The sequence below is a fragment of the Simochromis diagramma genome, unplaced genomic scaffold, assembly GCF_900408965.1.
Source record: "Simochromis diagramma unplaced genomic scaffold, fSimDia1.1 OVJJ01000421.1, whole genome shotgun sequence".
NCBI lineage: Eukaryota > Metazoa > Chordata > Actinopteri > Cichliformes > Cichlidae > Simochromis > Simochromis diagramma.
This window is the reverse complement of record NW_024387250.1, coordinates 4,055,773-4,079,059: the sequence shown is the minus strand read 5'-3', so window position 1 is coordinate 4,079,059 and position 23,287 is coordinate 4,055,773. Positions and strand designations below refer to the sequence as shown.

The window sequence follows — 23,287 nt, the reverse complement described above, 5'->3', positions numbered from 1 at the left end:
TCTGGAAAGGACACTCTTTAGCCAGCACTAAGCCCAGGAGGACAAAGAGTACGTGGATGCTAAAGAAATAGGACCTTCTCAGTACGACGAAAAGAACTTGACTGCGCTTACATAATTTTATTCTAATCTCGCTCCTCAAATTAGCATTGTAAAGTTCTGTGTAACTGTGCAGAGGAAGCTAGAGAGGGAAGGAGGATGGGGATGGGTTAGCTGAGAGGTGGATGAAGGGCTGGGTAAAAGGCAGTGTGTGTCTTTCTTCCACTGAGAGTTTCTCAATAGAGGTGGAATGCCACATGCTTCCAGAGAGCAATCTGTTTGACTGCTAGAGAGCGAACAGGAGGAGACAGAAGGACAGAACTGTGAAGGCAGGACGGAGGGAAGCAGGGATTGAAAAAGCAGATTGAAAGAAGGGAAGAGTGAGTTCATTCAAAGCCAGCAGCTTTCTAATTCTCACTGTGAATTCATTATTGATTCTATTATTATGTGTTTGAATTGAACAAGCTTAAACAATGTATGCTCACAGGACCATATATACAGTACACATCATTGCAGAGGAACCATCGTAAGGGTCTAAGCTCTGCATGATCTTGCTGTCTAGAGAGGAAAAAAACACTTAGATGTATTATATACACATTCAAACCCTGCAGGTTCACTGACATGCTTTTAAATAGTCATGTTTAGGATTTATGCCACTGAGGAGTGCATTTACTCTTTTGTAAAAAAAAATCTGAGCCACACACAGAGACTAGTGACCTATTTGCAAAGCTCTCAAAACACACATCAGCACCTCTGCTATAAACACAGCAAACTTTAACTTTAGACCATCTCCACCTGGCTGCTGCGCTCAGCAGACCCAGCAGCGAACCTCTGGGTGTGGAAGTGGAAGTTTTTGGATGCCTACCTTGGGTGAGCGTTCCCATGAGGAAGCGATAGAAATAGCGAGCCACCTTGGTGAGCTGCCTCTTGCACCTTTTCCTGCACTGGCTCATCTTGGTGCAGCTGAGGAGGTGGAGGTGATGATAGTGATGGTAGTATTAGTCGACTTGTCTGCCAGGGGAAACGAGCTCTCAAGGTAGGAGGGGAGGCACAGAGCACTGTGAGTGAGTGTGTGTTTAGGTGTGTGTGTTCGTGGAAGTCTGACTGCCGCTGCTTCTCTTCTCCTCCTCCTCCTCACTCACCGCTTCTCTTTCCTCTCTCTGTGTTGTCTTGTCCCCTTTCTCTTCCTCTCCGTTCTTCTCTCCACCTGTAGGGCGCTGTCAATCAGCCGGCAGCACTCTGTCTCCTCCCCCTCACGTTCTGAGAAGCCCTTTTCTGGCCTCTCATTGGTTGGGAACAGAGTGTGGCGGAAAATTACGGACCAGCGCACATGTGAGAGAGTGTGTGTGTGTGTTTTTCTCTGTGTGTGTGAGAGAGGAGTATACTATAAGGAGGCCGGCTTGACTGGCAGGTGGCGGTGCTTTTTTTCTATCTGCTTTCGCCACACATCTTATTGATGCTATTTAGTCCCATGCAGCCTGGGAGAGCGTGTGTACATCTGTGTTTGAGCCGCTATGAGGTTGAGTAAAGCGACAGAGAAAACTAAGCAAACTCATTAATTAGCATCGCACGTCACACTCCCCTATCTGCTTGCCTGCTCATTAATGATATTCGTAACAGTGAGAGGTAAGTGAAGAGGGTAGGAGCAAAAGGGAAAAAGTGAAGTTACATGAAGAGACAGGTAGGGAGGTGGAGAGGGGGCAAATAGGGGAATGCATTAATAATATCTTCACTCCCTTCTCAGCATGGTGCAATTTTAAAAGAGTGGAAAAGCTTGACGAAGTAGAAAGAGGCTTTTTGGACAAACACCAGCCCTCACCAGCAGTCGATGAAAGGATTATTATCTGCCGGCAGAGAAGGAGGAGAAGTGGGGAAGAGAGGGGAGGAGCTTTTAAATCCTGCGGGATTGAGAAAAGAAATGTATTTATGTAAAGCCTTTCTGTCTTCATCCTTATCATTCTGGCTTCCCTCTTGCAGAGTCGCTCAACAGGGAAACACACTCAACTCGTTTTCCCCGGTGTCACATATTTATTGTTTTGCCCTCTACAACTCCCACATTAGCCTGCTAAACTGCTGCCAATCCACCTTTATCCCCTCACTTTCCCTGATGCTGAATTAAGAGTGATTACAGTTACCTCAGCAACCCCAGACTCCTTGGATGTCTGTCTGTTCTTCAGGTCAGAAGAAGAAAAATAGAGAAGAAAATCAATCAAATGTCAGGCAGATGCTTCCTCTAAATGCCTGTGTCTTTTTCTGTCGGCTCTGTGATCTTGTCCTCATTTAAAAGTCAAAGAGAGAGGTCAAAGTATAGAGTACAGGTGAGCATTTGACAGTGAGAATCTAGAGCAGCTCTGGCAAATAGTGACATAACCACGTAGTGCAGAAGGACCTGTTTCCCAGATTCTGAGAAAATGGATTTAAAAACATGTGGGAGAGCAGATGGAAAAGACTTTAAAAAGGTTTTTTGGACTCAGTATTAAATGGTCATATAAGGATTCTTACTACTTATTGGTTTTGACTCCTGGCTTCTCAGTTCAGTGATCTCTAATGGTTCAAGTAAGGATTATCTCTCCTATTTCTGAGTGTGTGCGAGCCTTCATAAATAACTGCAGACAGAGTGTGCCGACCGAGTTATACCATAAGAAGTTTGTGTGTGTCCTTAAACTTTCCAGTCTTGGTTCAACAATGCTGTTTTCAGTCACAGGTGGCACAAACAGCTACTGAAAAATTTAATAATCTCCAAGCTCTGGATTAAGTCTCAGTAACTGCCACCTCAGGTTTGCTTGCACTGACTGTTTATTTTGGTTTCTTTCTAAAAAAAAAAAAAAAAAAAGGAAGAAGTTTGAATAAATCCCTCATCACCAGAACAAAACGGTCCACAATGAAAACTCACAACAATCGAGAAACTACAAGTAATTCTGTGAACAGTGCTGCGTATAACACGTGCTGAAGTAACACATTACTATGCACTATTCAATCAGTTTGCAGTTATAGTTATGTTTTTACTTGAAGTTTCTTCAGTTATCTGCATGATGAGCAGGCTGAAAGAAAAAAAAATGCATTGCTTCCTTCACACTTACACTACAATCAGCAATAAGTTTCAATGCAGGGAGGAGAAAAATAGAGCAGTCTGTAGTAGGGATGAGTACCGGTATCCGGTGCCATTCTGACATAAACGGTAGTAACCAGACCGAAACGTAGTGCATATTTCGGTGCTTTATTTCGGTGCTTTCTTTTTTCTTGAGATGTCATACACTTTGGATTCTAGCCAATCATTTTACATTTCCAAGGATAGTAGGCGGGCCCAGGTACGTACGTCCTTTTAGAGCAGAGCTACAGATTAAAAATGCCCAAGGTGAAGCGGTCAAAAGTCTGGCTGTACTTCACAGCAAAAGATGCAAACTCAGCAGCCTGCAACAAGTGCTTTAAGGTGATACTGTGCAAAGCAGGTAACACCTCGAATCTGATGAAACACCTGGCGATACAGCGTTTTTTTAAAAGCCGAGAAATGCACCGTATTTGATAGCTTGCTGCAAAACCGAGCACATCTACTGCGGGTGTGGTGCCTGTTATCGGATCCCAAGAACCCGAAGAGGAGAGTCCTGGCCCCTAGCCCTGCCAGTGTAGCAGAAATGATGATGGATGATGATGGCAGCAGCAGCCGTTATTCTCTGGGTGAGTGGCTTAATGTTGTTCCTGTGTAATTTACGTTGAGTAGGCTAACCACGTTATTACATTAATGCATGTAAAGTGAACTAGCAAACACCGTCGTAGTTACATGCGGCTGTCTTCTTGTTTGATAGAGTGATACCATATATGCCCTATAGCTGCAGAAAAGGCTAACATTGTTATCTTTTTACAAAAAACAGCTAAACATGAGAGGTTTTAGGACAAAGATTATGTTTTCCATTGTTTAAGCACCTTTTCCAACCAAAGGAGGTATGTTGTATCAACAGAAAAGGCTAACTTGGTTATCATTTTGCCGACAAAAGAGACTGCTAAAAATAAAAACATAAGAGCTTTTTGGACAAAGTTTGTGTTCTCCATTTTTTAAGCACCGGTTCGAGCACCGTTTAAGCACCGGCACCGTTTCAAAAGTACCGGTTGGGCACCGTTATCAGATAAAACCTAAACGATACCCATCCCTAGTCTGTAGTGTTTGAGGAGTGTAGATGTGGACATTACTTTCATTTTTGTTATTAGAAAGAACAAGCAGTGCGATGGTAAAGTACAAACTGTGTCCAAGAAAGAAACAACTGAATTAAGGTCTTTACACATAAACACGTAAAATCCATCCATGTAAATATTTCATCTGTTAAAAACATTTTTCAGACTCACTTGTAATGCAGCCATTCACAGTAACCATGTAATTTTGCAGGGCAAATTTGCAGCATTAATATTTTTCGAACCAAGCTCGCTTTTTTTTCCCTTTAGACTTTTTTAGATCTGAAAAAACAGATCTGACCGATTAGGTAACAAGTAACTCAAAATGTGTGCCGGTGCTGAATAAAGTTAAATAATACTATTTTACCTCAAACACACAGCTAGGTCAACTGGCTTTCTCTAAAATTGTTTTTCTGCCTCCTCAGATTTGGTCCCCACTTTACCAAAAAGAGCTAAAACTGCCCAATGACATCCTAAAATATACGCCTGGATCAAACAATGAAGTTCTCCCTGCTGCTTCTTTATGCAAAGCTTGGATGAACTCAGAATATCAGTTAATTCATTTTCTTGTTTAGTAACATTAGGACCTGCTCATCATTGCTTGATATCGACTTCATTTTTTCCATAATTTTAAAGACAAATTTTCTGTGAAAAGGCAATGCATTCTGTGAGTATATAGATTTACACAAGTTTGGATCTAAAAAAATTCAGAATTTCACATGTTTTCTTAAAACATCTTCAGTTTGTAATGGCCTTTATACTTCTAACACAACACTGACTCTTTGAAAGCATCTGCACAGATCGCATGTTAACTCAAAGCCGGTGAAGAACCCAGTTAAATCAGAGTTTTTGCCAACTCCCACCTGAGCAGGATGTTCAACAGGTAACAAAAGTTGTTTTAAGCAGTCAGGCTTGAAGCCCTGTAGTCATCTACCTCTACATATTTCATAATCTGAATCACTGTGATGATCATTTTCAAGTAGGTTGGATATATTCATGTGTGTACTGAAATACTCAAAAGGAAGATCGCATTTGTGCCCCTCACTAGCGAATTCACGAATGTGGATTTGTCTTGCCATGTTGGACTGTAGCTTCAGGTTTATATTGTTAACTAGTAATTATGTGACAATGCACTTCAGCTCATGTACGGAGTAATGCAAAAGCAATGCAGCAAGTAACAGAGGTGTGGACTCGAGTCACATGACTTGGACTCGAGTCAGACTCGAGTCATTAATTTTATGACTTTAGACTTGACTTGAAAAAATGTTCTAAGACTTGTGACTTGACTTGGACTTTTACACTAATGACTTGGGACTTGAATTGGACTTGAACCGGTTTACTTGAAAAGACTTGATATTTTACCCCAAATATAAAATTTAACATGCATATTATATAGAGATTGAAAATGTGACGTCATTCACGGGTAGAACCGCAAAGGATTCTGGGAACTCGTGGCAAGCGGTACTAGCGCACGCAGGCTTTCAATTAAAATCAGTTATACAGCGATAAAAAGAAACACAAACATGTCAAGAAGCTGTTGTATTATTAACTGCAATAGCCGGTCGCATGACAGCCACGGGAAGCCGACGGGTAAAGAGATCGGTTGTTATCGGATTACGTCTTGAAGAGAAATTGTTCGAGCCATGTTTCCGAAGTAACAAAGAGCCGACTGGATTGCAGCCATTCAAAGACCAAATATAACGTCCCAGAACACTCCAGCTCACAGGTTAGTCTGCTCCAAGCATTTCCACAAAGGTCAGTCTGCTCTTGTAGTTAATGCGTCATTTTTCTTAACATAATTGGTGATATAGGTTACAAGCAAGTCTGGTGCTGAACAGAAATTGTCGCGCTATGCTCCTTTGTTTATTGTGCATAAATAGTGAATTGTCCTGACACAATATTGCGTTTCGCTTCTGTTATTACCATGGTACACTGACAAAAACATATACTTTTATTCACAGGATAAAACAGTTGTTTTGTATCACTAATTGCCCAGTACGATTACAGCATACAGTATTATTGTCACTGCTACATTTCTGTGATGCTACCAGAAATTATTTCCACTACTAATTAATTACCGTTGATCTCAAAGGTCCTATTAATAAACGGTTAACGAATGTGTATTTATGACGACGATTTGTGAGACTGGTAAACTTATGATACGTACGATGGTCTTTCGTTCTACACGGTGCATTTCAAGGTCCTGCACCCATCCGTCGGTAAACTGTACCTGGGCTTGTTGCAGTGACCGGAAGTTACTAAACTTCACGAGTGTATGCACTCACAAGAACCGTATGATTATAAATATGCATATAAATATGCTACGATGAGATAGCTGACTTCATCTAACTAGCAAATGTTTTCCAGGCTACGTTGGTGATGCAGTTTTTTTTTTTAAATGATATTTAAAAAAAAAAAATCATTTATTTATATATGTATGATATGTATGATATTTTTGTCATGCGATTTTAAAGCCGGTCCTACAACCGCATCCAAGAATAACATGCAGCTTATCTCAGAACTGTCCGTGAAATTATTCTTGGAGCTAGGTTTAATTGAGCTGCATTTTAAAGAGGTGCAATTTCCACAATTGTGTATATTTTCTAAGTTCACTATTTTGTCATTGTGTTGAGAAAAACACAGATTTAAAAATTACATGGTCTAATATTTACATTTAGCATATAACCTGCAAATGCTTTTTTTCGTTTTTTTTTAAAGACTCGAAAGGACTTGAAATTCAAGTTTCAGGACTGTGACTTGACTCGGACTTTTACAACCAGTGACTTGAGACTCGACTTGACTTGCCTGACATTACTTGAGACTGACTTGAGACTTGAGGATAAAGACTTGAGACTTACTTGAGACTTGCAAAACAATGACTTGGTCCCACCTCTGGCAAGTAATGTTACCTTCACTGGAGCATAATTAAGTAATGGGCACTTACTGTGTTACTCTTAATAAAAGTAACAAGTAATGTGTAAAACATTACTTTTTGAATATCAAACCCACCACTGGATATGAAACATTAAGTGATCCAGACTTAATTCTGTAATTTCAGAAGCAAATGAAGACACCAAACACATATCAAATATTGACAACAGCTAAAGTAACCAAAGAAATTCTGGTTGTAAAATAGTGAAAATGGTAACATGTTAACATCAAATTTTTAGAAAACAGATAAAACATCTGAGGTATCAGTGCTTAATTGTGGTGCTGTGGGGAGGGTTTGTTTTGTTTTTAAACAGAGTTTAAATGTGTTTTGCAAGCCCTGAAAATTGTGTGACGTTATGAGTGATTTTGACTATGAGCAAAACTTTTGTTCCACCCCTATGTATGTTGAAGCCCTGGAACTCAGACAGTTTTCATTATATGAAGGTCAAATTTTGCATAGCTTCACTGAATAGACTACAGTTGTTGTCTGATCCGCTGATTCTGAGGGGGTCAGGTGAGCAACACTCACTGATTTCCCATGAAATAAGATAATCTTCAGATAGTTATTGTATCTGAGCTAAATGATGGTCAGCAGGATTATACCCAATAAGATGATGATGATCCTTTTTTGGCTTTAATAGAAACAGGCAGACATGTGATGATCAAGAATCACAATGTGAACAAAAACCCGGGCTTTCACGCACACTGCTCCTCTCTCTAATCCTATAAATAATGGAGCCGGCTAGATTCTAGGAAGAGAGAAAGCAGCCTCTCATACACGTAGTTTAGCCTTAGTTAAAAGTTAAAGAAGAACTGAAGCGACAGATTGAGTGATCAGTGTAGCATGAAGAATTAAACATTAATTGCTCGATGTAACACACCATCTCCCGCCGCACATACACATACATAGACACATACACATTCAGGGTTGCATGATCTGATAATGACAGGTTAAAGTTTAATAAAGCCAGCTTTTCTGTCAATGGGATGAAGAGAGGAAGAAATAGAGACTAATTATGATTTATATGTCTGGAATTTTAAAGTAAGGCAAAGAGTACAATAACTTCAGGCAGTTCTAAGGAAGAGCATAAATAATGTGAAAGATACTAAAAGTAAAATAAAACTAATAAAAAATGTAAAAGGGCTCTAAAAGCAGAATAAAACATGCGTGCGTTAAAGTACCCTGTGTATTTTCTTGTGAACAAACAAACAAAAATAAATGTACTTCATTCACTGTTAGTTTCTACAATAGATTATGCATATCCTTATAATCCTGTACGTTAACATTCATGTTTACTTGTAAGCAAGCAAGCCTTTTTCCTGCCTCTGCTGAGTTTCTTGGCTTGTTATCACCACCTGTTGACACTGGGCAGACAATCATAGAAAAACTTCTCCATCGCTGTAGTAGAGGTCAAATACTCCAGATGGTTACCTTTCATAGGTACCATCAGTCAGACACAAGGACAGCATTTATGTTTGTAATCTGATTTAATCGCTGACCCAGTCAAAGTGAGAATTTTTCAACCTTTCGGGCCTTATGTCTTTCATTTTGCTGCAAAAAGTCTTAAAGCTGCTTAAATGCTCTTAAATGTAAAAAAAAGAAGAAAACTTTATTGTGTTGTGCTGCAAAATAAACCTATTGTCCTTATATGAGGACATACTTTTACAAAGAAAAATAGCTTTGTTTTCCAAGGTGATTACATCCAACTAATCTCAAGTACGCATCCAAATCAAGAGCTCAGGTCTCAGGCGGATAATGAATTGATCTTTTGTTGAGTCAGTCACAAATCCTATTTCCTTTTCCTAGTCTTTTAGTTACTGGAATGTAGAAAATTGTGGTTACCATTCACACTCAATCCCGAACATGACTTTGTCTGAAAGTGTGAAGCAGAGCCGCATGACAAATCAGGAGGTGATAGCAGCAGTGACATTTCAGAGAGCATTAATGGGCTGGTTACAAATATACAGGAGTCATCGATATTGTTGCCTTCAAATCAATCAAACAAAGTTTACCATAGAAAGTTTTGTACTTATTAGTTTCACTGTGGAGGAGAAGTAACATGTTAGATTTCTTTTTTTTTTTTACACTAAATTTACAGCTCAACTTCTGAAAACTTTGTGTGAAAGGATCGTGTACATTATCTAATTTTGTCTCAGATTTTCACCTTGGGTGTGACAAAAGCTTCACTTGGTCCTACACCAAAAGCTTTTGTCTCCAGCATTGACAGCAGGGGTGAGGTACAGCCCGTCAGACTCTCTGCTTGTACCTGACAGCTTTATTGAAAATGTACAGAGGCTTCTCTGCAACACTGAGGCCCCATCAGCTGAGCAGCAGTAAAATTTCACAATATCTACTGTATATAAGCCTGTTATCCAACAGGAAGATAAAAAATTTTCTATTGGGGATATGAAGAAGGTGATAAAAAGAAGTAGGAGGAAGGGTGAGGCTGCTCAAGTATAAGAGTTCTACATCCATTGTTCATTCAAATCCTGTGACATGTGTCCAGCGTTTGTGCCAAGACTCAGCCGCCTGTTCTCAGCGCATGTACATGTGCCTTTTTGCATCTATTTTTTTCAAGTGTTTACTTCCAGGACTCTGACTCACCACCAGCACCAAGATGTCCAGGGTGTAAAAGCAGCACAGCCAAACACCGGCAACAGTCCATTAGCAACTATTACCATAGAAAATCAACACAAACAAAGAACAACACTTCACACTGCTGGCCCAATTATCAGCTTCAGTCAAATTCCAGTAACTCTTAATTATATTCTTGCAAGGACAAAAAAGCAGTTACTGTCGCAACACGTCAGTAAAATAACCATAAAATATAAAAATTGGCAGATGACGAAAGAACATTGTGGCAGACAGATAGAGGGGTCAGAGACATAAGAAGAAAGATGAGTTCAGAAGCATGCAGAGTTACTGCACTTAATCTATTGATGAAGCTACAGATCTAGGCTAGATGTTCATTTGAATGAACTGTCAGTAGCAGAATTAACATAGCTGTGTGACTGATCTCATCCTTTCGGTTTATAGATTCAAAACTTAAAAACTATCGTATTTAGCTTCATAGTGAATAATATAAAACACTAAGAAAAATACTATGCAGACTTTATGTGTGTGTGTGTGTGTGTGTGTGTCACAAGTGACAAGATAATGATTTTCCACAGATTTGGAATTGGTGCCGCAGTCTGTGCAGGCTTCCACATGAGCACAAAGGCACACAGGAATGTTGGAGGGCAGATGTGACACTGACACTCAAGTATCTGGCAAAGACACACACACACGCACGCACGTACACATTCTCACATGCATTTGTTTTTAACACTATTTATGTGGCAGGCAAAGGCACCAGCTGGTGAAATCCACTCAACACTCTATTCACTGAGGACATGTGACGGTGGAGGGAAGGAGAGGAGAAAGAGAGAGGGAGTGGGAAGAGAGGGAGAAGCAAGAAAGAGGCACAGGTGGAAACACTTATCTTCAGGGATGTGTGGTTAAGGCTTAAATGCAAACAAAAAAGCAGGAAAGTTTTCACACACAGACACACACACACAGACACACACACACATATAATCCCAGACACACATCCAGTCCTTCAGGTTTGTAGAACCCCATCTTCCCAGAATCCTGTGTGTCCAGCCTCCAGGCTCGAGTCTTACACTGTATTAAAGATGTAAATGGATTTATTAACAAGCATATCAAAATGCACCCTTCATATCAAATCCTCCTCAGATTACTGAATACACAGCAGCTTATTCTGCTTGGTAATCAAAGCAGATTATGATGGATACACATGCAAATAGCTAGAAACTAATATTATGTGATCTAAAACTGCCAAGACGGTTTAAGGTTAAACAGTATATAATGCAGAATAACAGAACAGTTAAAGTGAGCTACAAAATCATTCGTATCCATGGAGATGAATGTTATTTCCTTATAGAGTAGTGACTGCATCCTACAGCCTGTTTATTTATACCCTCCCCTTTAATATACTGTGAGGACTCTCAAGGGCTGCAAGGATGACTTAATGCAGAATGACAATTCACAGTGAAGTACAAGTTTGTGAGAGTCATTTGGGAAAGGGTCAATATGCACACGTATAGAAGCTTTAATCTATAATTGAAAGTTTACCTCAGATAAGCCAAAGCAAAGGAAAGCAGGAACCACAGCAACTCGAGCAAAACTTCAAATATCACACACTCTTGATTTAAGTAGGATTAGCCTGCAAATATTTTTATATGGTTTTATTATTATCCCTCCGTGGCATGAATTTTAGTGTAAAAAATATTTCACCCTATTTTTTGAGAGCTTGTGTGTCCCTGTTGATGTAACAGTCAACAAATTTGTACCCCTCACCTCTCCTTACCAGAAACTGGTTTATTGCCTCAGGGCAACAATGCACCAAAAGCTACCAAAATCTCACAGTTTTCTAAATAATCTCATTTAACAAACATGTAATTTTATATTTTAATACACTTGTGTTTCTTTGCCCTTCATAAAGTCCTCACCCAACTCCAGATGAACTGTGCACACATCATCACGTACATACACACATTATTGCTCACGTATGTCTGACCCTCGACTGATCCCTGATCTCCTAACTGTTCTTCAAAGCTGATTCTGGGGTCTGCTCTTACTCACTGTCACTCTCATCACCTTCACTGTCCTCACCCTAACTGTCCAATCACATCGTTTTCCCAATGCATGATTTGAGTACTTACATATCAAACTACTACATCCTCTACTGCTTTGAGTGTTCTCAAAACATTAACACAGATGTTCTCCTGAGGACCCCAATCCAAGCTCAACTCACCTTATTCAAATGATCTCCTGGGTATTAAATGATGCAACTGCCAAATTACACGATGGTCATTTGGAATAAGTGTGTTGTAGCAGGGGAACACCTAAAACCTAACACGAGTTGTCCCAAGGACCAGAGTTTAGAACCACTCCTTCAGCATTATTACCGGAAGAAAACTGGTCTAACTGCATAATGTTGCCCTGAGGAAACAAAATAATGCTGTATTAGTAATAAATGAAATCAAAATCTGAGTTTAACCAACCAAATGTGTTCCTTCATATATTCATGAACATATTTGGATATTATTTACAAGTTATTTCAATTTAAACATATATTAAAATGATGTTAGTCTAAGCAATAACTGGTACTGGGTCCCATGTGGATTTGGTTCCTGAAAGGATTGCTTCACTCACAGGTCAAAGGTCAAGTGTTCTTCTACTACTCATTTTACTGAACAGTGATGCGTCTTGCATCATTAAATAATAAATAATACTATCCCATATATGATTTTAGATTTTAGTGCGCACACTGTGTTATTCACACAATCATAATCAACAGATTTGCTTTGTTCTTGTTAGTAAGATGTACTAACTTACATACTAACAGCTGTTCTCAGTGATGCTGGCATATAAGTACAGTTCCTACATACATGAAACTCACTGATCTATGATTATAAGAAGCTGTCATCCACAAATATTTACTAAAATAGAGCCCATCTGGAGATGGGAAAACACCAGATTGTTGTTTCAGGCCAATGATTACTGAGTACTTATTACTACTTTATACAATATTTTGTTTTCTCAAGTCAGCATGTGTCCATCTTTAAACTCAACTTGTGATTTTGTTATACTGTCATGCTGACAAAACCTGCCAAAGAACAACTGACATACACTCACAGGGTAAAAACAATTTGTATCCCTGTGTCAGCTGGTTACTATCATATGATCATACAGCGGGTGAAGATGGATAAAAATCGGTCAAGTGCCAAAAATGTATGGGTGTTGGGTGCTGCACATATACACAAACATGCTTACAAGCTTTAAATATGTCACAACTAAATTAAACAAATAAATGAGACAAAAAAAATGTATGTGTCTGTCATGTTTGCAGCAACACAATGAACACTGTTATCCATCTCCTGTGCTAGTGCTGAGGTTTCTTTAACAAATGCTTCAATAGTGCAGAATTTGGCTGTCCTGTTGCAGAGCAAACACCAGAACATAATCATTGTGGTGTTGCTGACATCTGCAGGCAGAAAACTGCACAGCAACAGCACAGAGCGCCCATCAGCCCTCAGGGCAAACAGATGGACTGAGAAGGCAGGCACATGGGAGAAGAAACTTAAAAACTTCACAAACCCATACACACACAACTAAGTTTAATGAAGACCAGAGAGGAAGAGAGGCTATTAATGAAAGGGAAACACTTTAAGTAACTAATGATGCATGGCTCTTCCAGCTGGAAGAGAAATACCACGGTAGAGCACTTTAATTTGATCACTAATGAATATTCATTAAAAGCTGTTTTAAAGATAAGAAATATCGATAGTGAAATAATTATTCCTGTGTGCATGAGCAAATATTTGCTCGTGTGTCTGTAGGCATGTCAAGGCTGAGTTGCCCCGACATAATTTAAATAGCTTCGATATCCCAGATCTGAGCCCCTTTTTTTAATTATGTGAGAGGCACTTTCATTGAATTAAACCACATAAGGAAAGGCACTACATCAGCTTTGGAGCAAAGGCTGTCATAAAGATAACAACAAAACAAAATAAAAACTATTAAAGTATACTGAAATAATATTCTGATCGATGTACCACTGCACAAACATTTTTTTAGCTATGATATTTTGACAATTATATATACACAATCATTAAAAAATCAGCACAAATTAAATTTAGCACTAGAATAAACACATTATTTCATTAAGATGCTTGTACTTAACAGTGTTGACCAGTAGAGGGCAGACAGAGCTCAGTAAACTCACAGACATGATTGAGCATATCAAAACTACTGCATGTCAAACACATTATATTATATTTAATTATATCACATAAAAATAATCATTACATTCCTTCTGTATTTCAGTTTTGGGGATAATAACAGACAAAAATGCAAACATTCAACGCTTCTCTTATCTAATCTCCACAAATGTGCACATATAACTAAAGACATTTTATAGCTTAGTCAGTTAATCATCTTGCCCTGTGAAAATACAGAAGCGGTGTAACTGAACCATTGCAAAGTCAGAGGTTAACTGCAGCTGAGATGTTTATCTACATCAACCTACAGCAAAGCACCAGCTTCTGATTTAGGAATTAGACTTTTGCTATGCTCCCTGCTCTGGACATCAGCTTAATCTGTAAATCTGCATCAGTTCAGTGATGGTAAAAGAGGTTGAAAGGTCATGAGAGGACATGCTGATGTGTCATATGAAAAAGAATAACATCATACAGGAATCAAAACGCCGCTACATTTGTCAAAAGCTAATCTTGGTTTTCGCTGTGGTTCAGATGAAACAGAAACAAAACAATAAATAATAGATAGAAGACACAACTCCCGTCCACTCTACCCTTGTCTATGATTACATAAACATACTCTCTTCCACTGGTCCAAGTGTTTATACCCTTTGGGAGCTCACATATTCCCTTAGATAAAGTCAGGAATGATGCTACTACTATAAGATGGAGAGGGTACTGACCCATGGGAGACAAGAGTGACAAATAAAGCAATGTAATAAAGCAAAAAATGGATTGCTGGGCCACAAAGGCCATAAATAAACCTAAGAGAAGATCCTGTACCGTTTGCATTTGTTTTATTGCAAGACACCAACCAGTCAGTCATCAGTCAGTCAAGCCTAACATTGCAAGGGGGGAGCCACATGCTGCTACCTGCACCTGCGTGTAGGTATTAAACATCACTGAGTGACAAAAGGTCTCTGATAAACTCTTGCGATTACTCCACCTTTGCCACATCTTGCTTCCCTCTTATTTTACATGTTACACCGTGTATTTCTTCTGAAGCCGACTCTATCTTTCTCTCTCTGTCACACCCAGCCTCTCGGCTGCTTGACTGCTGTTCTTCCCCCCTGTCTCTCCATGCCTGTGTGAAGGCAGGCAGCAGGTGTTTTGTGACTCGAAGATCAGAGAGCCTCAGAGAGATGGAGCCCCTGTGAGCCAGGCTGTGTAGGAGGAGGAGGAGAGAAAGTCTACACTTTCATTTTCAGCCTGCCTTCTCACTGCTACAGGAGAGAGCTCTTATCCCTCCCCCAGACCAACATCACCGCCAGTACAATACAACTGCATGTCTTATCGATATCATGTGCTCCTAAAGGCTGAGTGAAGAGCCTTTTTTAGAGAGAACGGGAGCTACTTACTGCTAACATAGCAAATGAGGGGGAGAAGGGAGAGGGAGGGTTGGACGCAGGTAGAGCCTGTGAAAAAATTTGTAGTCACACTAAAATACAGGATGACTTTGATCTCATTAAATTTATCACTTTTGAGGTCACCCAATTTCACAGCACCCCACTCTCTGACCTAAAACTAGTTTCAGGGATGCTGACTCAGGACACTGCTTTACTGCTTTACTCACTCATTTTTTTGTTTCTTTTTTTTCTCCTTTTTTAACTATAGGTTTTTGAATTATAATAGATTAGTATCCATGCAGTCGCAGTAACGATTCCAGAGTTAATGGCAGGAACGCTCACTGAAGCACATCGTTTGTAAAAACCTGCTTCTTTTTTACTTTGCCTCTTTCTCTCTCATCTGCTCACTTTTTCCCAAAGCAGCAGCCAGAAGTGCTCAACTGTGCCTTTCTTGTTCATGTATTCTACATTTTAAAGCCAGGTGGGAGGCTTCCAGGTTATGAGTAAATAACAGAACCATAACATATACTTTGGCATAGAAGTATCTGACTGTCCTACTTTAAATACAGTTAGATCCAGAAGTTCTTTGACTCTGTGACATTTTTTGTGTCACACACTTTCACATTTGATCGATTTTGCAAAAATAATGCTGTTCAGGATAACTGTTCAGGAAGTACAACAGTTTTGGGGTTGATTCAAAGTAAAACACTTGCAACTGGTAGCTGTTCAGTGGAACTCAAACTTAATATGGGGTTCAAAGAGATGTTGATGCAAGTGTAGGAGCCAATCATTGGTTGAAAAAAGTAAAAGTAAAGTTCAGAGAGAGAAAAGATTAGATTTCAAGATTAGGCTTAAAACTTTCCTTTTTGCTAAAGCATATAGTTAGGGCTGGACCAGGTGACCCTGAATCCTCCCTTAGTTATGCTGCAATAGACATAGGCTGCCGGGGATTCCCATGATGCATTGAGTTTTTCCTTTCCAGTCACCTTTCTCACTCACTGTGTGTTAGTAGACCTCTCTGCATTGAATCATATCTGTTATTAACCTCTCTCTCTCTTCCACAGCATGTCTTTATCCTGTTTTCCTTCTCCCACCCCAACCGGTCGCAGCAGATGGCCCCGCCCCTCCCTGAGCCTGGTTCTGCCGGAGGTTTCTTCCTGTTAAAAGGAAGTTTTTCCTTCCCACTGTCGCCAAAGAGCTTGCTCATAGGGGGTCATATGATTGTTGGGCTTTTCTCTGTATCTTCTGTACAATACAAAGCGCCTTGAGGCGACTTTTGTTGTGATTTGGCGCTATATGAATAAAATTGAATTGAATTGAAAAACTTTAGGAAAATGAACAATGCATTCTTAAAAAGAAGGAAGAATCCTTCTTCTAACTTATCATCATTATCCAAATCTACACTGAAGAGACGCTGTCATGAGTGGATATACAGAGGGTTAAGAACAAGATGCGAACCACTGGTTACAAGAAGGCCAGATTAGACTTAAACGATCTTTGAACAGATGAAACCAAGTGGAATTTGTACCAGAATGATGGAAAGAGAAAAATACACAGAAGGAGAAAAATAGCTCACAATTCAAGGCATACCACAACATCAAACATGGTGGGAGCAATGTTATGGCATGGACATGAGGGACTCCCAGTGGAACCTGGTCACTAATGTTTATTGATGATCTGACCGCTGATAGAAGTAGTAGAATAAATTGTGAAATGTACAGAGCCATACTCTGTTCAGATTCAGCCAAATGCTGCAAAACTGATGGATGGTGTTACACAGAGGGAATGGAAAATGACCCAAAGCATACTGAAAAACCAACCCCAGAGTTTCTGACGACCAAGAAATGGGAAATTCTTCAATGGACAAGACAGCCAGCTGATCTCCCCCCAACAGAGCATGCTGTTCAGATATTAAATATAAAACTTGAGTTTAAAAACGAACCTTATATTAAAGATTATGTTAATTTGCCCAGTTACTTTTGAGTCTGTGACCTAGCTGTACTTTTATGTTTGCTGCATGTTTTTAGGAAATCACTTTACTCATACAAATATTTAAAAAGTAATGCACGTCTGGAAATGCTTGCTTCGTATATCTATCCTAAACCCTATCTAAACTTTTCTATCCCACAAGCTGTGTTAATGACTGATCTGAGTTTTTAAACCATAACCAGTTTTGAAATATGGCTGCATTATGTACATATAGAGAAACTTAACAGATTTTCCTCTCTCAAACCTCCAATATGCATACATTACTTATATATGTATATAAAAAAATAAGTGCAAAACACACAGAATGTTAGCATATTATTAGGATTATCACACCAGAGGGGACATCGCATGGGGGGGTGAAGACGTAAACAAAGAGACTCTGGTGCAACGATTTATTGTAACATTAGCATTACAGCGCAAAAGCAGAAGGCCTAAATGAGTCTGTATTTGATGCAGCGAGCAAAGGTTGTCTCTGCTTCCATGACAGCTGGATTGAGATTGTAAAAATTGATATCTGTTAACACTATACTAATATACATCAGCCTGAGGAGTAAAAATGACTGACATTGTTTGGAATTATGTTTAGTTGCACTTGTGTTTTGCTCCTGTTTAGCTGTTTAACACTAACAACTACAGTAGCTTGTTTTACTGTATTTTGCGTCTGCAAATTTGAAATACCAAAACATACAAAAGAAAAAAACTTAGAGCTGTAGCATCATTAATCAGACAATGTAACTAACTAACTAACACTAACACTGACTAACACAGTAGGTTTATAGCACGTGAAAAAAGTTTTGAACTACAATTAAATTATTTAGAAAAAAATGCTGAAATGTTTCTGTGAATTTGGAAAACTAACATAAAACATAAATATAGAGGAAATGTCCTTAGTTTTAGTATTTGTTAGTCTGGTACAATTTGTTATTACAACTTTGCTGATGAGTATTTAGTGGACGTGTTTATTGAGACTCTGGATGTCTGCAAGACTGAGTTAACTGCTCTCAAATAGCTCTCTGTTTTTATTGTAATACATACTTTATACTGGTTTTCAAAACTAAGAATCGTTATCTTTTTTTAAAACCAAACTTCATTACACACAAAGTGAGTTGCAAAAACTCAACACAAAATTTTACATTTTTCACATCCAGCTTGTCATTTAATGTAATGTATATATATACCGCATGTAGCATGATTTATTTTTCTTTGGGGGGGGGGGATTCCTCCACAAATAATTGAAAAATGAAATCAACATTAAGCAATGATGAGCTGATCCTGATGTTTTAAGAAATTCTGGGTTCATCCTAATTTTCATGAGGAGACAGCAGGAAGACAAATTTCATGGTTAGATCCAGGAGCTGAAGCTGTATCACGGATGCTTTCGTAGATATTTCAGGATGTCAGTGGGTATTTTGAGCTGCTGTTGGCAGATTTGGGACCACATATGAGGAGGCAGAGATATTATTTCAGAGAACTGATTGACTCTAGCTGGGTGTCAGAGATAAAACAGTATTATTTTACTTTTTGTATATTGAGTACTGACGTGCATTTTGAGTTCTGAGTCACTTGTTGCCAACTGCAGCAGTCTGATTGGTCAGATCATGTTGTTTGGATTTAAAAAAATGGAAAAATTGTGCTTGGTCTATAAAATAAATGTTGCAAATTTGTCCAGCAAAATTACATGGACGATATGAACGGCTGCATTAAGAATAGCAAACCCACACTGAAAACTAACTGAAACTAAACTTAGTTAAAACCATAGGCAGGATAAAGACATAGTGACTGTGATGTCACAGTTTTACGCTCCATAATTTTAAAATCTCCAGCATCAGCAAGGATGACGTGAATGAGTTACAAAACAAATTCACCCCACTCAAAGCTGTTATGATGGAAGGAAACTATCCATAGAGGCCTAAAAAAAAGATTTGTCATGCTGTTAATTTGGGCATTTTAGGACTGGAGCCTATGAGGGCTGACTCTCTTTTGGAGCCAGCATCAAGTGGAACCTAGAAGAAGTGTAGTTTTTTCCACTCCAGTGTTGGCTTCATTTTTCACCTCCAACCCTTTGGTTGTGACCCTCAGTTGAATGTATCTAAAATTAGCTGGAGATTACTAATTCAGGTACAAAATAAGAACTGCTACACCCAATGTGCCGGTGGAGTAAAAACCTTTAAACTTGTAAGTGAGCGCAGTGAAATCAAAATAGCTCCCTGTGTGGATTATGCTGATGTGGACACACACATCTGTAGTTTTCTGGTAGCCCCTTTTTGCCACAGACCTACTCTACCCACTCTGCCATTCTGGTGCCTAGGTTTCTCATTTGTGAGTTTCCTCTTCATTGCCTGCCTCTGTTCCCCTCATGGCTTCTCGAGAGCCATTAACCAAGAGGCTCAGTCTGGTGTGTCTGATGAGGACAGCTGCTGGGTTAAACAACCCATCTGTATCTAAATGATATAATCAGTTCTAATAGAACGGGGACAGATCAGTCCCATAGCTGTCAGCCAACAGGAGGACAAGAGGTCACCTTCAGCACAATTTAGGCACAGTCCACCTGATTGGGAATCCACAAAGAGACGTTGCCTGAAGCTGTGAAACTGTCTATTTGTGCAAGTACTGCGTGTGTGTGTTTGTCTCAACGTGTGTGTGCTCGTATGAGCTATGCATAAAGTGGGAAGAGTGTCATTTGTCTTTCAACAAGCTTACAGAAACTTTTTACCCATGTTCGGTGCAGCAGGGCAGCCACAAATTCAGCTCAGAAAATGAAGAACTGGATGTGGGTTATTGATGAGAAAGTATTTGTGCCCTGCACCTCAAGGGGATTATTCATCAAAAAGTGTCAGTCGAAAGGTTATACAGGCATAAGAGCATGGTAAAGCCGCATCTAAGCAGGGTTGTTAGAGTGACTGCCCCGAGACAGACAGAGAATACATTAATCCCAAAACAGCCATATATCCTGGCAGAGTCTCCTTAAGCAAGGCCCAAACCTACACCTTCCCACTCACTGACAAAAAACAGCACCTAAAAAAAAAATGAGCAGAAAATGTCAAATACCTCCCACTCTCTAATTTCTTACCCTTTTTTTTTTCTCCAACTTGACAGTTCTTCCTTTTGAGCTCATGTTACATGTTTCATGAGCCTTATTTGATCCTCACCGAGAGCACTAATAGCAGCTTTGATCATGACAAGTGCAGCACTTATGCTACACTACTATAATCACTAACTCTCCCTAATGTAATCCCTCACTTCTCTTGACACCATCTACACTTTCTTAAGGAGGCTCTCTTAGTCTGCCTATCCAGCAGGGCTGCTGCTGAACTATCCACCCCCCCTCTCAACTCAATTTTCAGAGCTTGCTCTCACGTTCTTGCTGGGCTACTTGAGTGCTTCCACTCTGCTATTTCTGCTGAATGAGTGTGAGTGCAGAAGATCCCGCTCTATATAATGGTGTGGTGGATCACAGCATCTAAAACAGAAAAGAATGAGGTTATGGAAAATGTTTTTTTCCTCTGCTTATCCATCTCTTTCTGTGTCTCTAGTTCTCTGCCATGTGAGCACAGATCTAGAGGTGAATCAGGGTGAAATGCATCCCACTTACAACAACACAGTGATGAAAGACTAGACACTCAGCAGACTCTCGAGCATTTAGACAAAGCTGACAATGTAAACACAAATGCGCACTACACAAACATCTTTCAGGCAAAAAAGAAAAAAAATATGTTAGAGTTGGATTGATTCCTGGAGGGCGCCGAACGTGTCGCCTGAAAGTCTTCCCCTAACAAGCAGCTCATCTATCCTCCATCGCTGTAAACACAACTGTTATGTAAGACACAGAGGACAGCGAGTATGTGCGCGTGTGGAGGAGTGTATGCTAATGTTAGTACTCGCGTACAGTATGTGTGCTCATACGACTTGCTTGTTTATGTAATGAATGGTAACTCCAAAGAAAGGAGCCCGAACTGGTTGAATTCACACCATCAACCAACAGCTCCTGGGAAATCAGTGGGTGGATGGGTTTGGATCGGTGACAGTAGGCGAAGGATTGCAGACAGATTGGATTGGGTTCACTCGCGATCACACTTTAATACTCTTATTCACTCTGTGTCTCTCTGAGGAATTATTTTTCTTCATGTCTTCAAAGAAACTGCACCTGGTCTGAGTGGTTAACTTTTTTTTTTTCCAACAGTTACCATCTCTTTGGACCTGAGCTTAAAAAAATCATTATCAGTACGTACTGGGGAGGTGGGGATAGACTTCAGATAGTGTCAGTGTGCTTTTGCAACAGGTTTAGCAATGAAAAATGACACGATCAAATATTTTAATAATCACAGTGCCGCTCGCTTATAAGAAGGGAAGAAGGCGCTTTCAGAATAGATGGTGGTGCACCTGGAAATGTGGGCAAAAACTGATAATATCCATTATTAGTAAATAATTGTAAATTTACAGTTAATTAAACTTCATGAAAGTGTTATTTGATTGTTAGTGATAATTAAAAATGTAATAATAATGTGACGTATCACAGCTGATAAGGGGGATAACAAACTGGCTCACATAACATTTTACTACATTGTATTTGTTCATGTCTACCAGATGTTACTGGTGTTTGGTACTAAAGGCTTCACTAGTGATCAGTTAAACGTTTTATCCAGAGTCCTGCATTTGAGATCTTTCCAATTCCTGACAGACTGATCTGGAAAGCCAGTGTACTCAGTGGACTCTATCCCGTTCAGCGTGCTTTTACCAGACAAAGAGCTTTGCTCGGAAAACAAAATCAGGTGTGACGCCAGCTCTCCAGTTAAAAGGATGTATTACTTCAGCAAATGGAGGTGAAGGATATTTTTACATCCTGTGTGTTCACCATTAAAATCAGCTGCAAAATCTCCATCGTCTTCCCCTCAGTCTGTCGTAGCACAACCAGGGCTCAAAATCAGCCTGTGGCCCCTCCACTGACACCCTCTGCTGAGCCTCCAGATCCAGTTCCATAACTGCTTATTTATTTATTGTGGGGCAGAGCATTAAGGTGGGCTCATGTAAAAGCAAATGGAAAACTTTCTTATGCTAATTTTGTTAAGTTTAAAAGTGTGTTTGACAAGTCTTGATGCATGCTCAATCATCTAGGTAAGGAAATCCCACAAAGTTGATTCTGTTCATCTGGACTCGTTTTAAACTAGCACCATAGGCCAATGGCCACTCTTTCAATGATGAGGATGTACACATCCTGGGTAGGGAGCAAAGCTGGTTTGAGTGGGGAGTCAAGGAGGCCATTTATGTGAAAAGGGAAAGACCATCTTTGAATCAAGGAGAGAGACTAAGAGTACATCTTTTACCATTTTAAAATGCTGACATCACAGCCCATTGTTCACCAGTGGTGCTGGTTTTAGTCATTATGCAAATATACTCTATATAAGGGTGAGAAAACCTGCAGTCAGCTGAGGCTGAAGGTGTCACTTGGATGAGTGATGAAATGTTTCTCCCACTGAAAACGCTACGTCCAGATGAACAGAATCAACTTTTTGGGATGTGTTTGACAAGGGAACAAAGATTGTTTTGGTGGCCATCATTAGTTAAAAGGCTTTCGCACAGTACAGAATGCACAAGGTGTCCTCCGGCATCAGTAACAAGGGACTCTGAGTCATAACAATAATGAGGCTGGTCTCACTCCCAGCCTTTCAGTTATGGCATGTTTCAACACGCAGGGTCACGGCAATGAGCAAGGATTTATTAACACAGACCAGGACACTGTCTTAAACCTTTCCAAGTAGTGCTGAGGCTTAAACATCGAACACCAAACACTGAGTGAATGGGAAAGTAAACACAGACTGAAGAAGAACATGAACAGTGGTTTCCAGGTTCACAGTGTTGCGATCTACACCACCAAACTTATCAAACAAGTGTCATTAAATAGCAGTTTCGACTTTTTAATAGCCGTCCAATTTATGTTGATGCAATACATGCACACCATAGTTATTAACCATACAATGTTTTATAAACATCTGCTGCAACAT

The 23,287-nt window shown here is 39.6% G+C and overlaps 1 protein-coding gene across 3 annotated transcripts in view; it reads right to left on the bottom strand.

Moving 5' to 3' along the window:
• The window catches only part of LOC120714766 (Kv channel-interacting protein 2-like), a 110,530-nt gene that overhangs the window by 50,165 nt on the left and 37,078 nt on the right, over window positions 1-23,287 (bottom strand). Inside the window, exon 1 of one of the 3 annotated variants that reach the window (XM_040001151.1) lies at window positions 902-3,279. The exons of the other annotated variants lie outside the window; for them this stretch is intronic. Within the exon in view, the coding sequence (XP_039857085.1) occupies window positions 902-989 (88 nt within the window). The 5' untranslated portion in view covers window positions 990-3,279. Of the gene's footprint in view, window positions 1-901; window positions 3,280-23,287 lie in introns of those variants that run through there. 3 annotated transcript variants of the gene reach the window in all.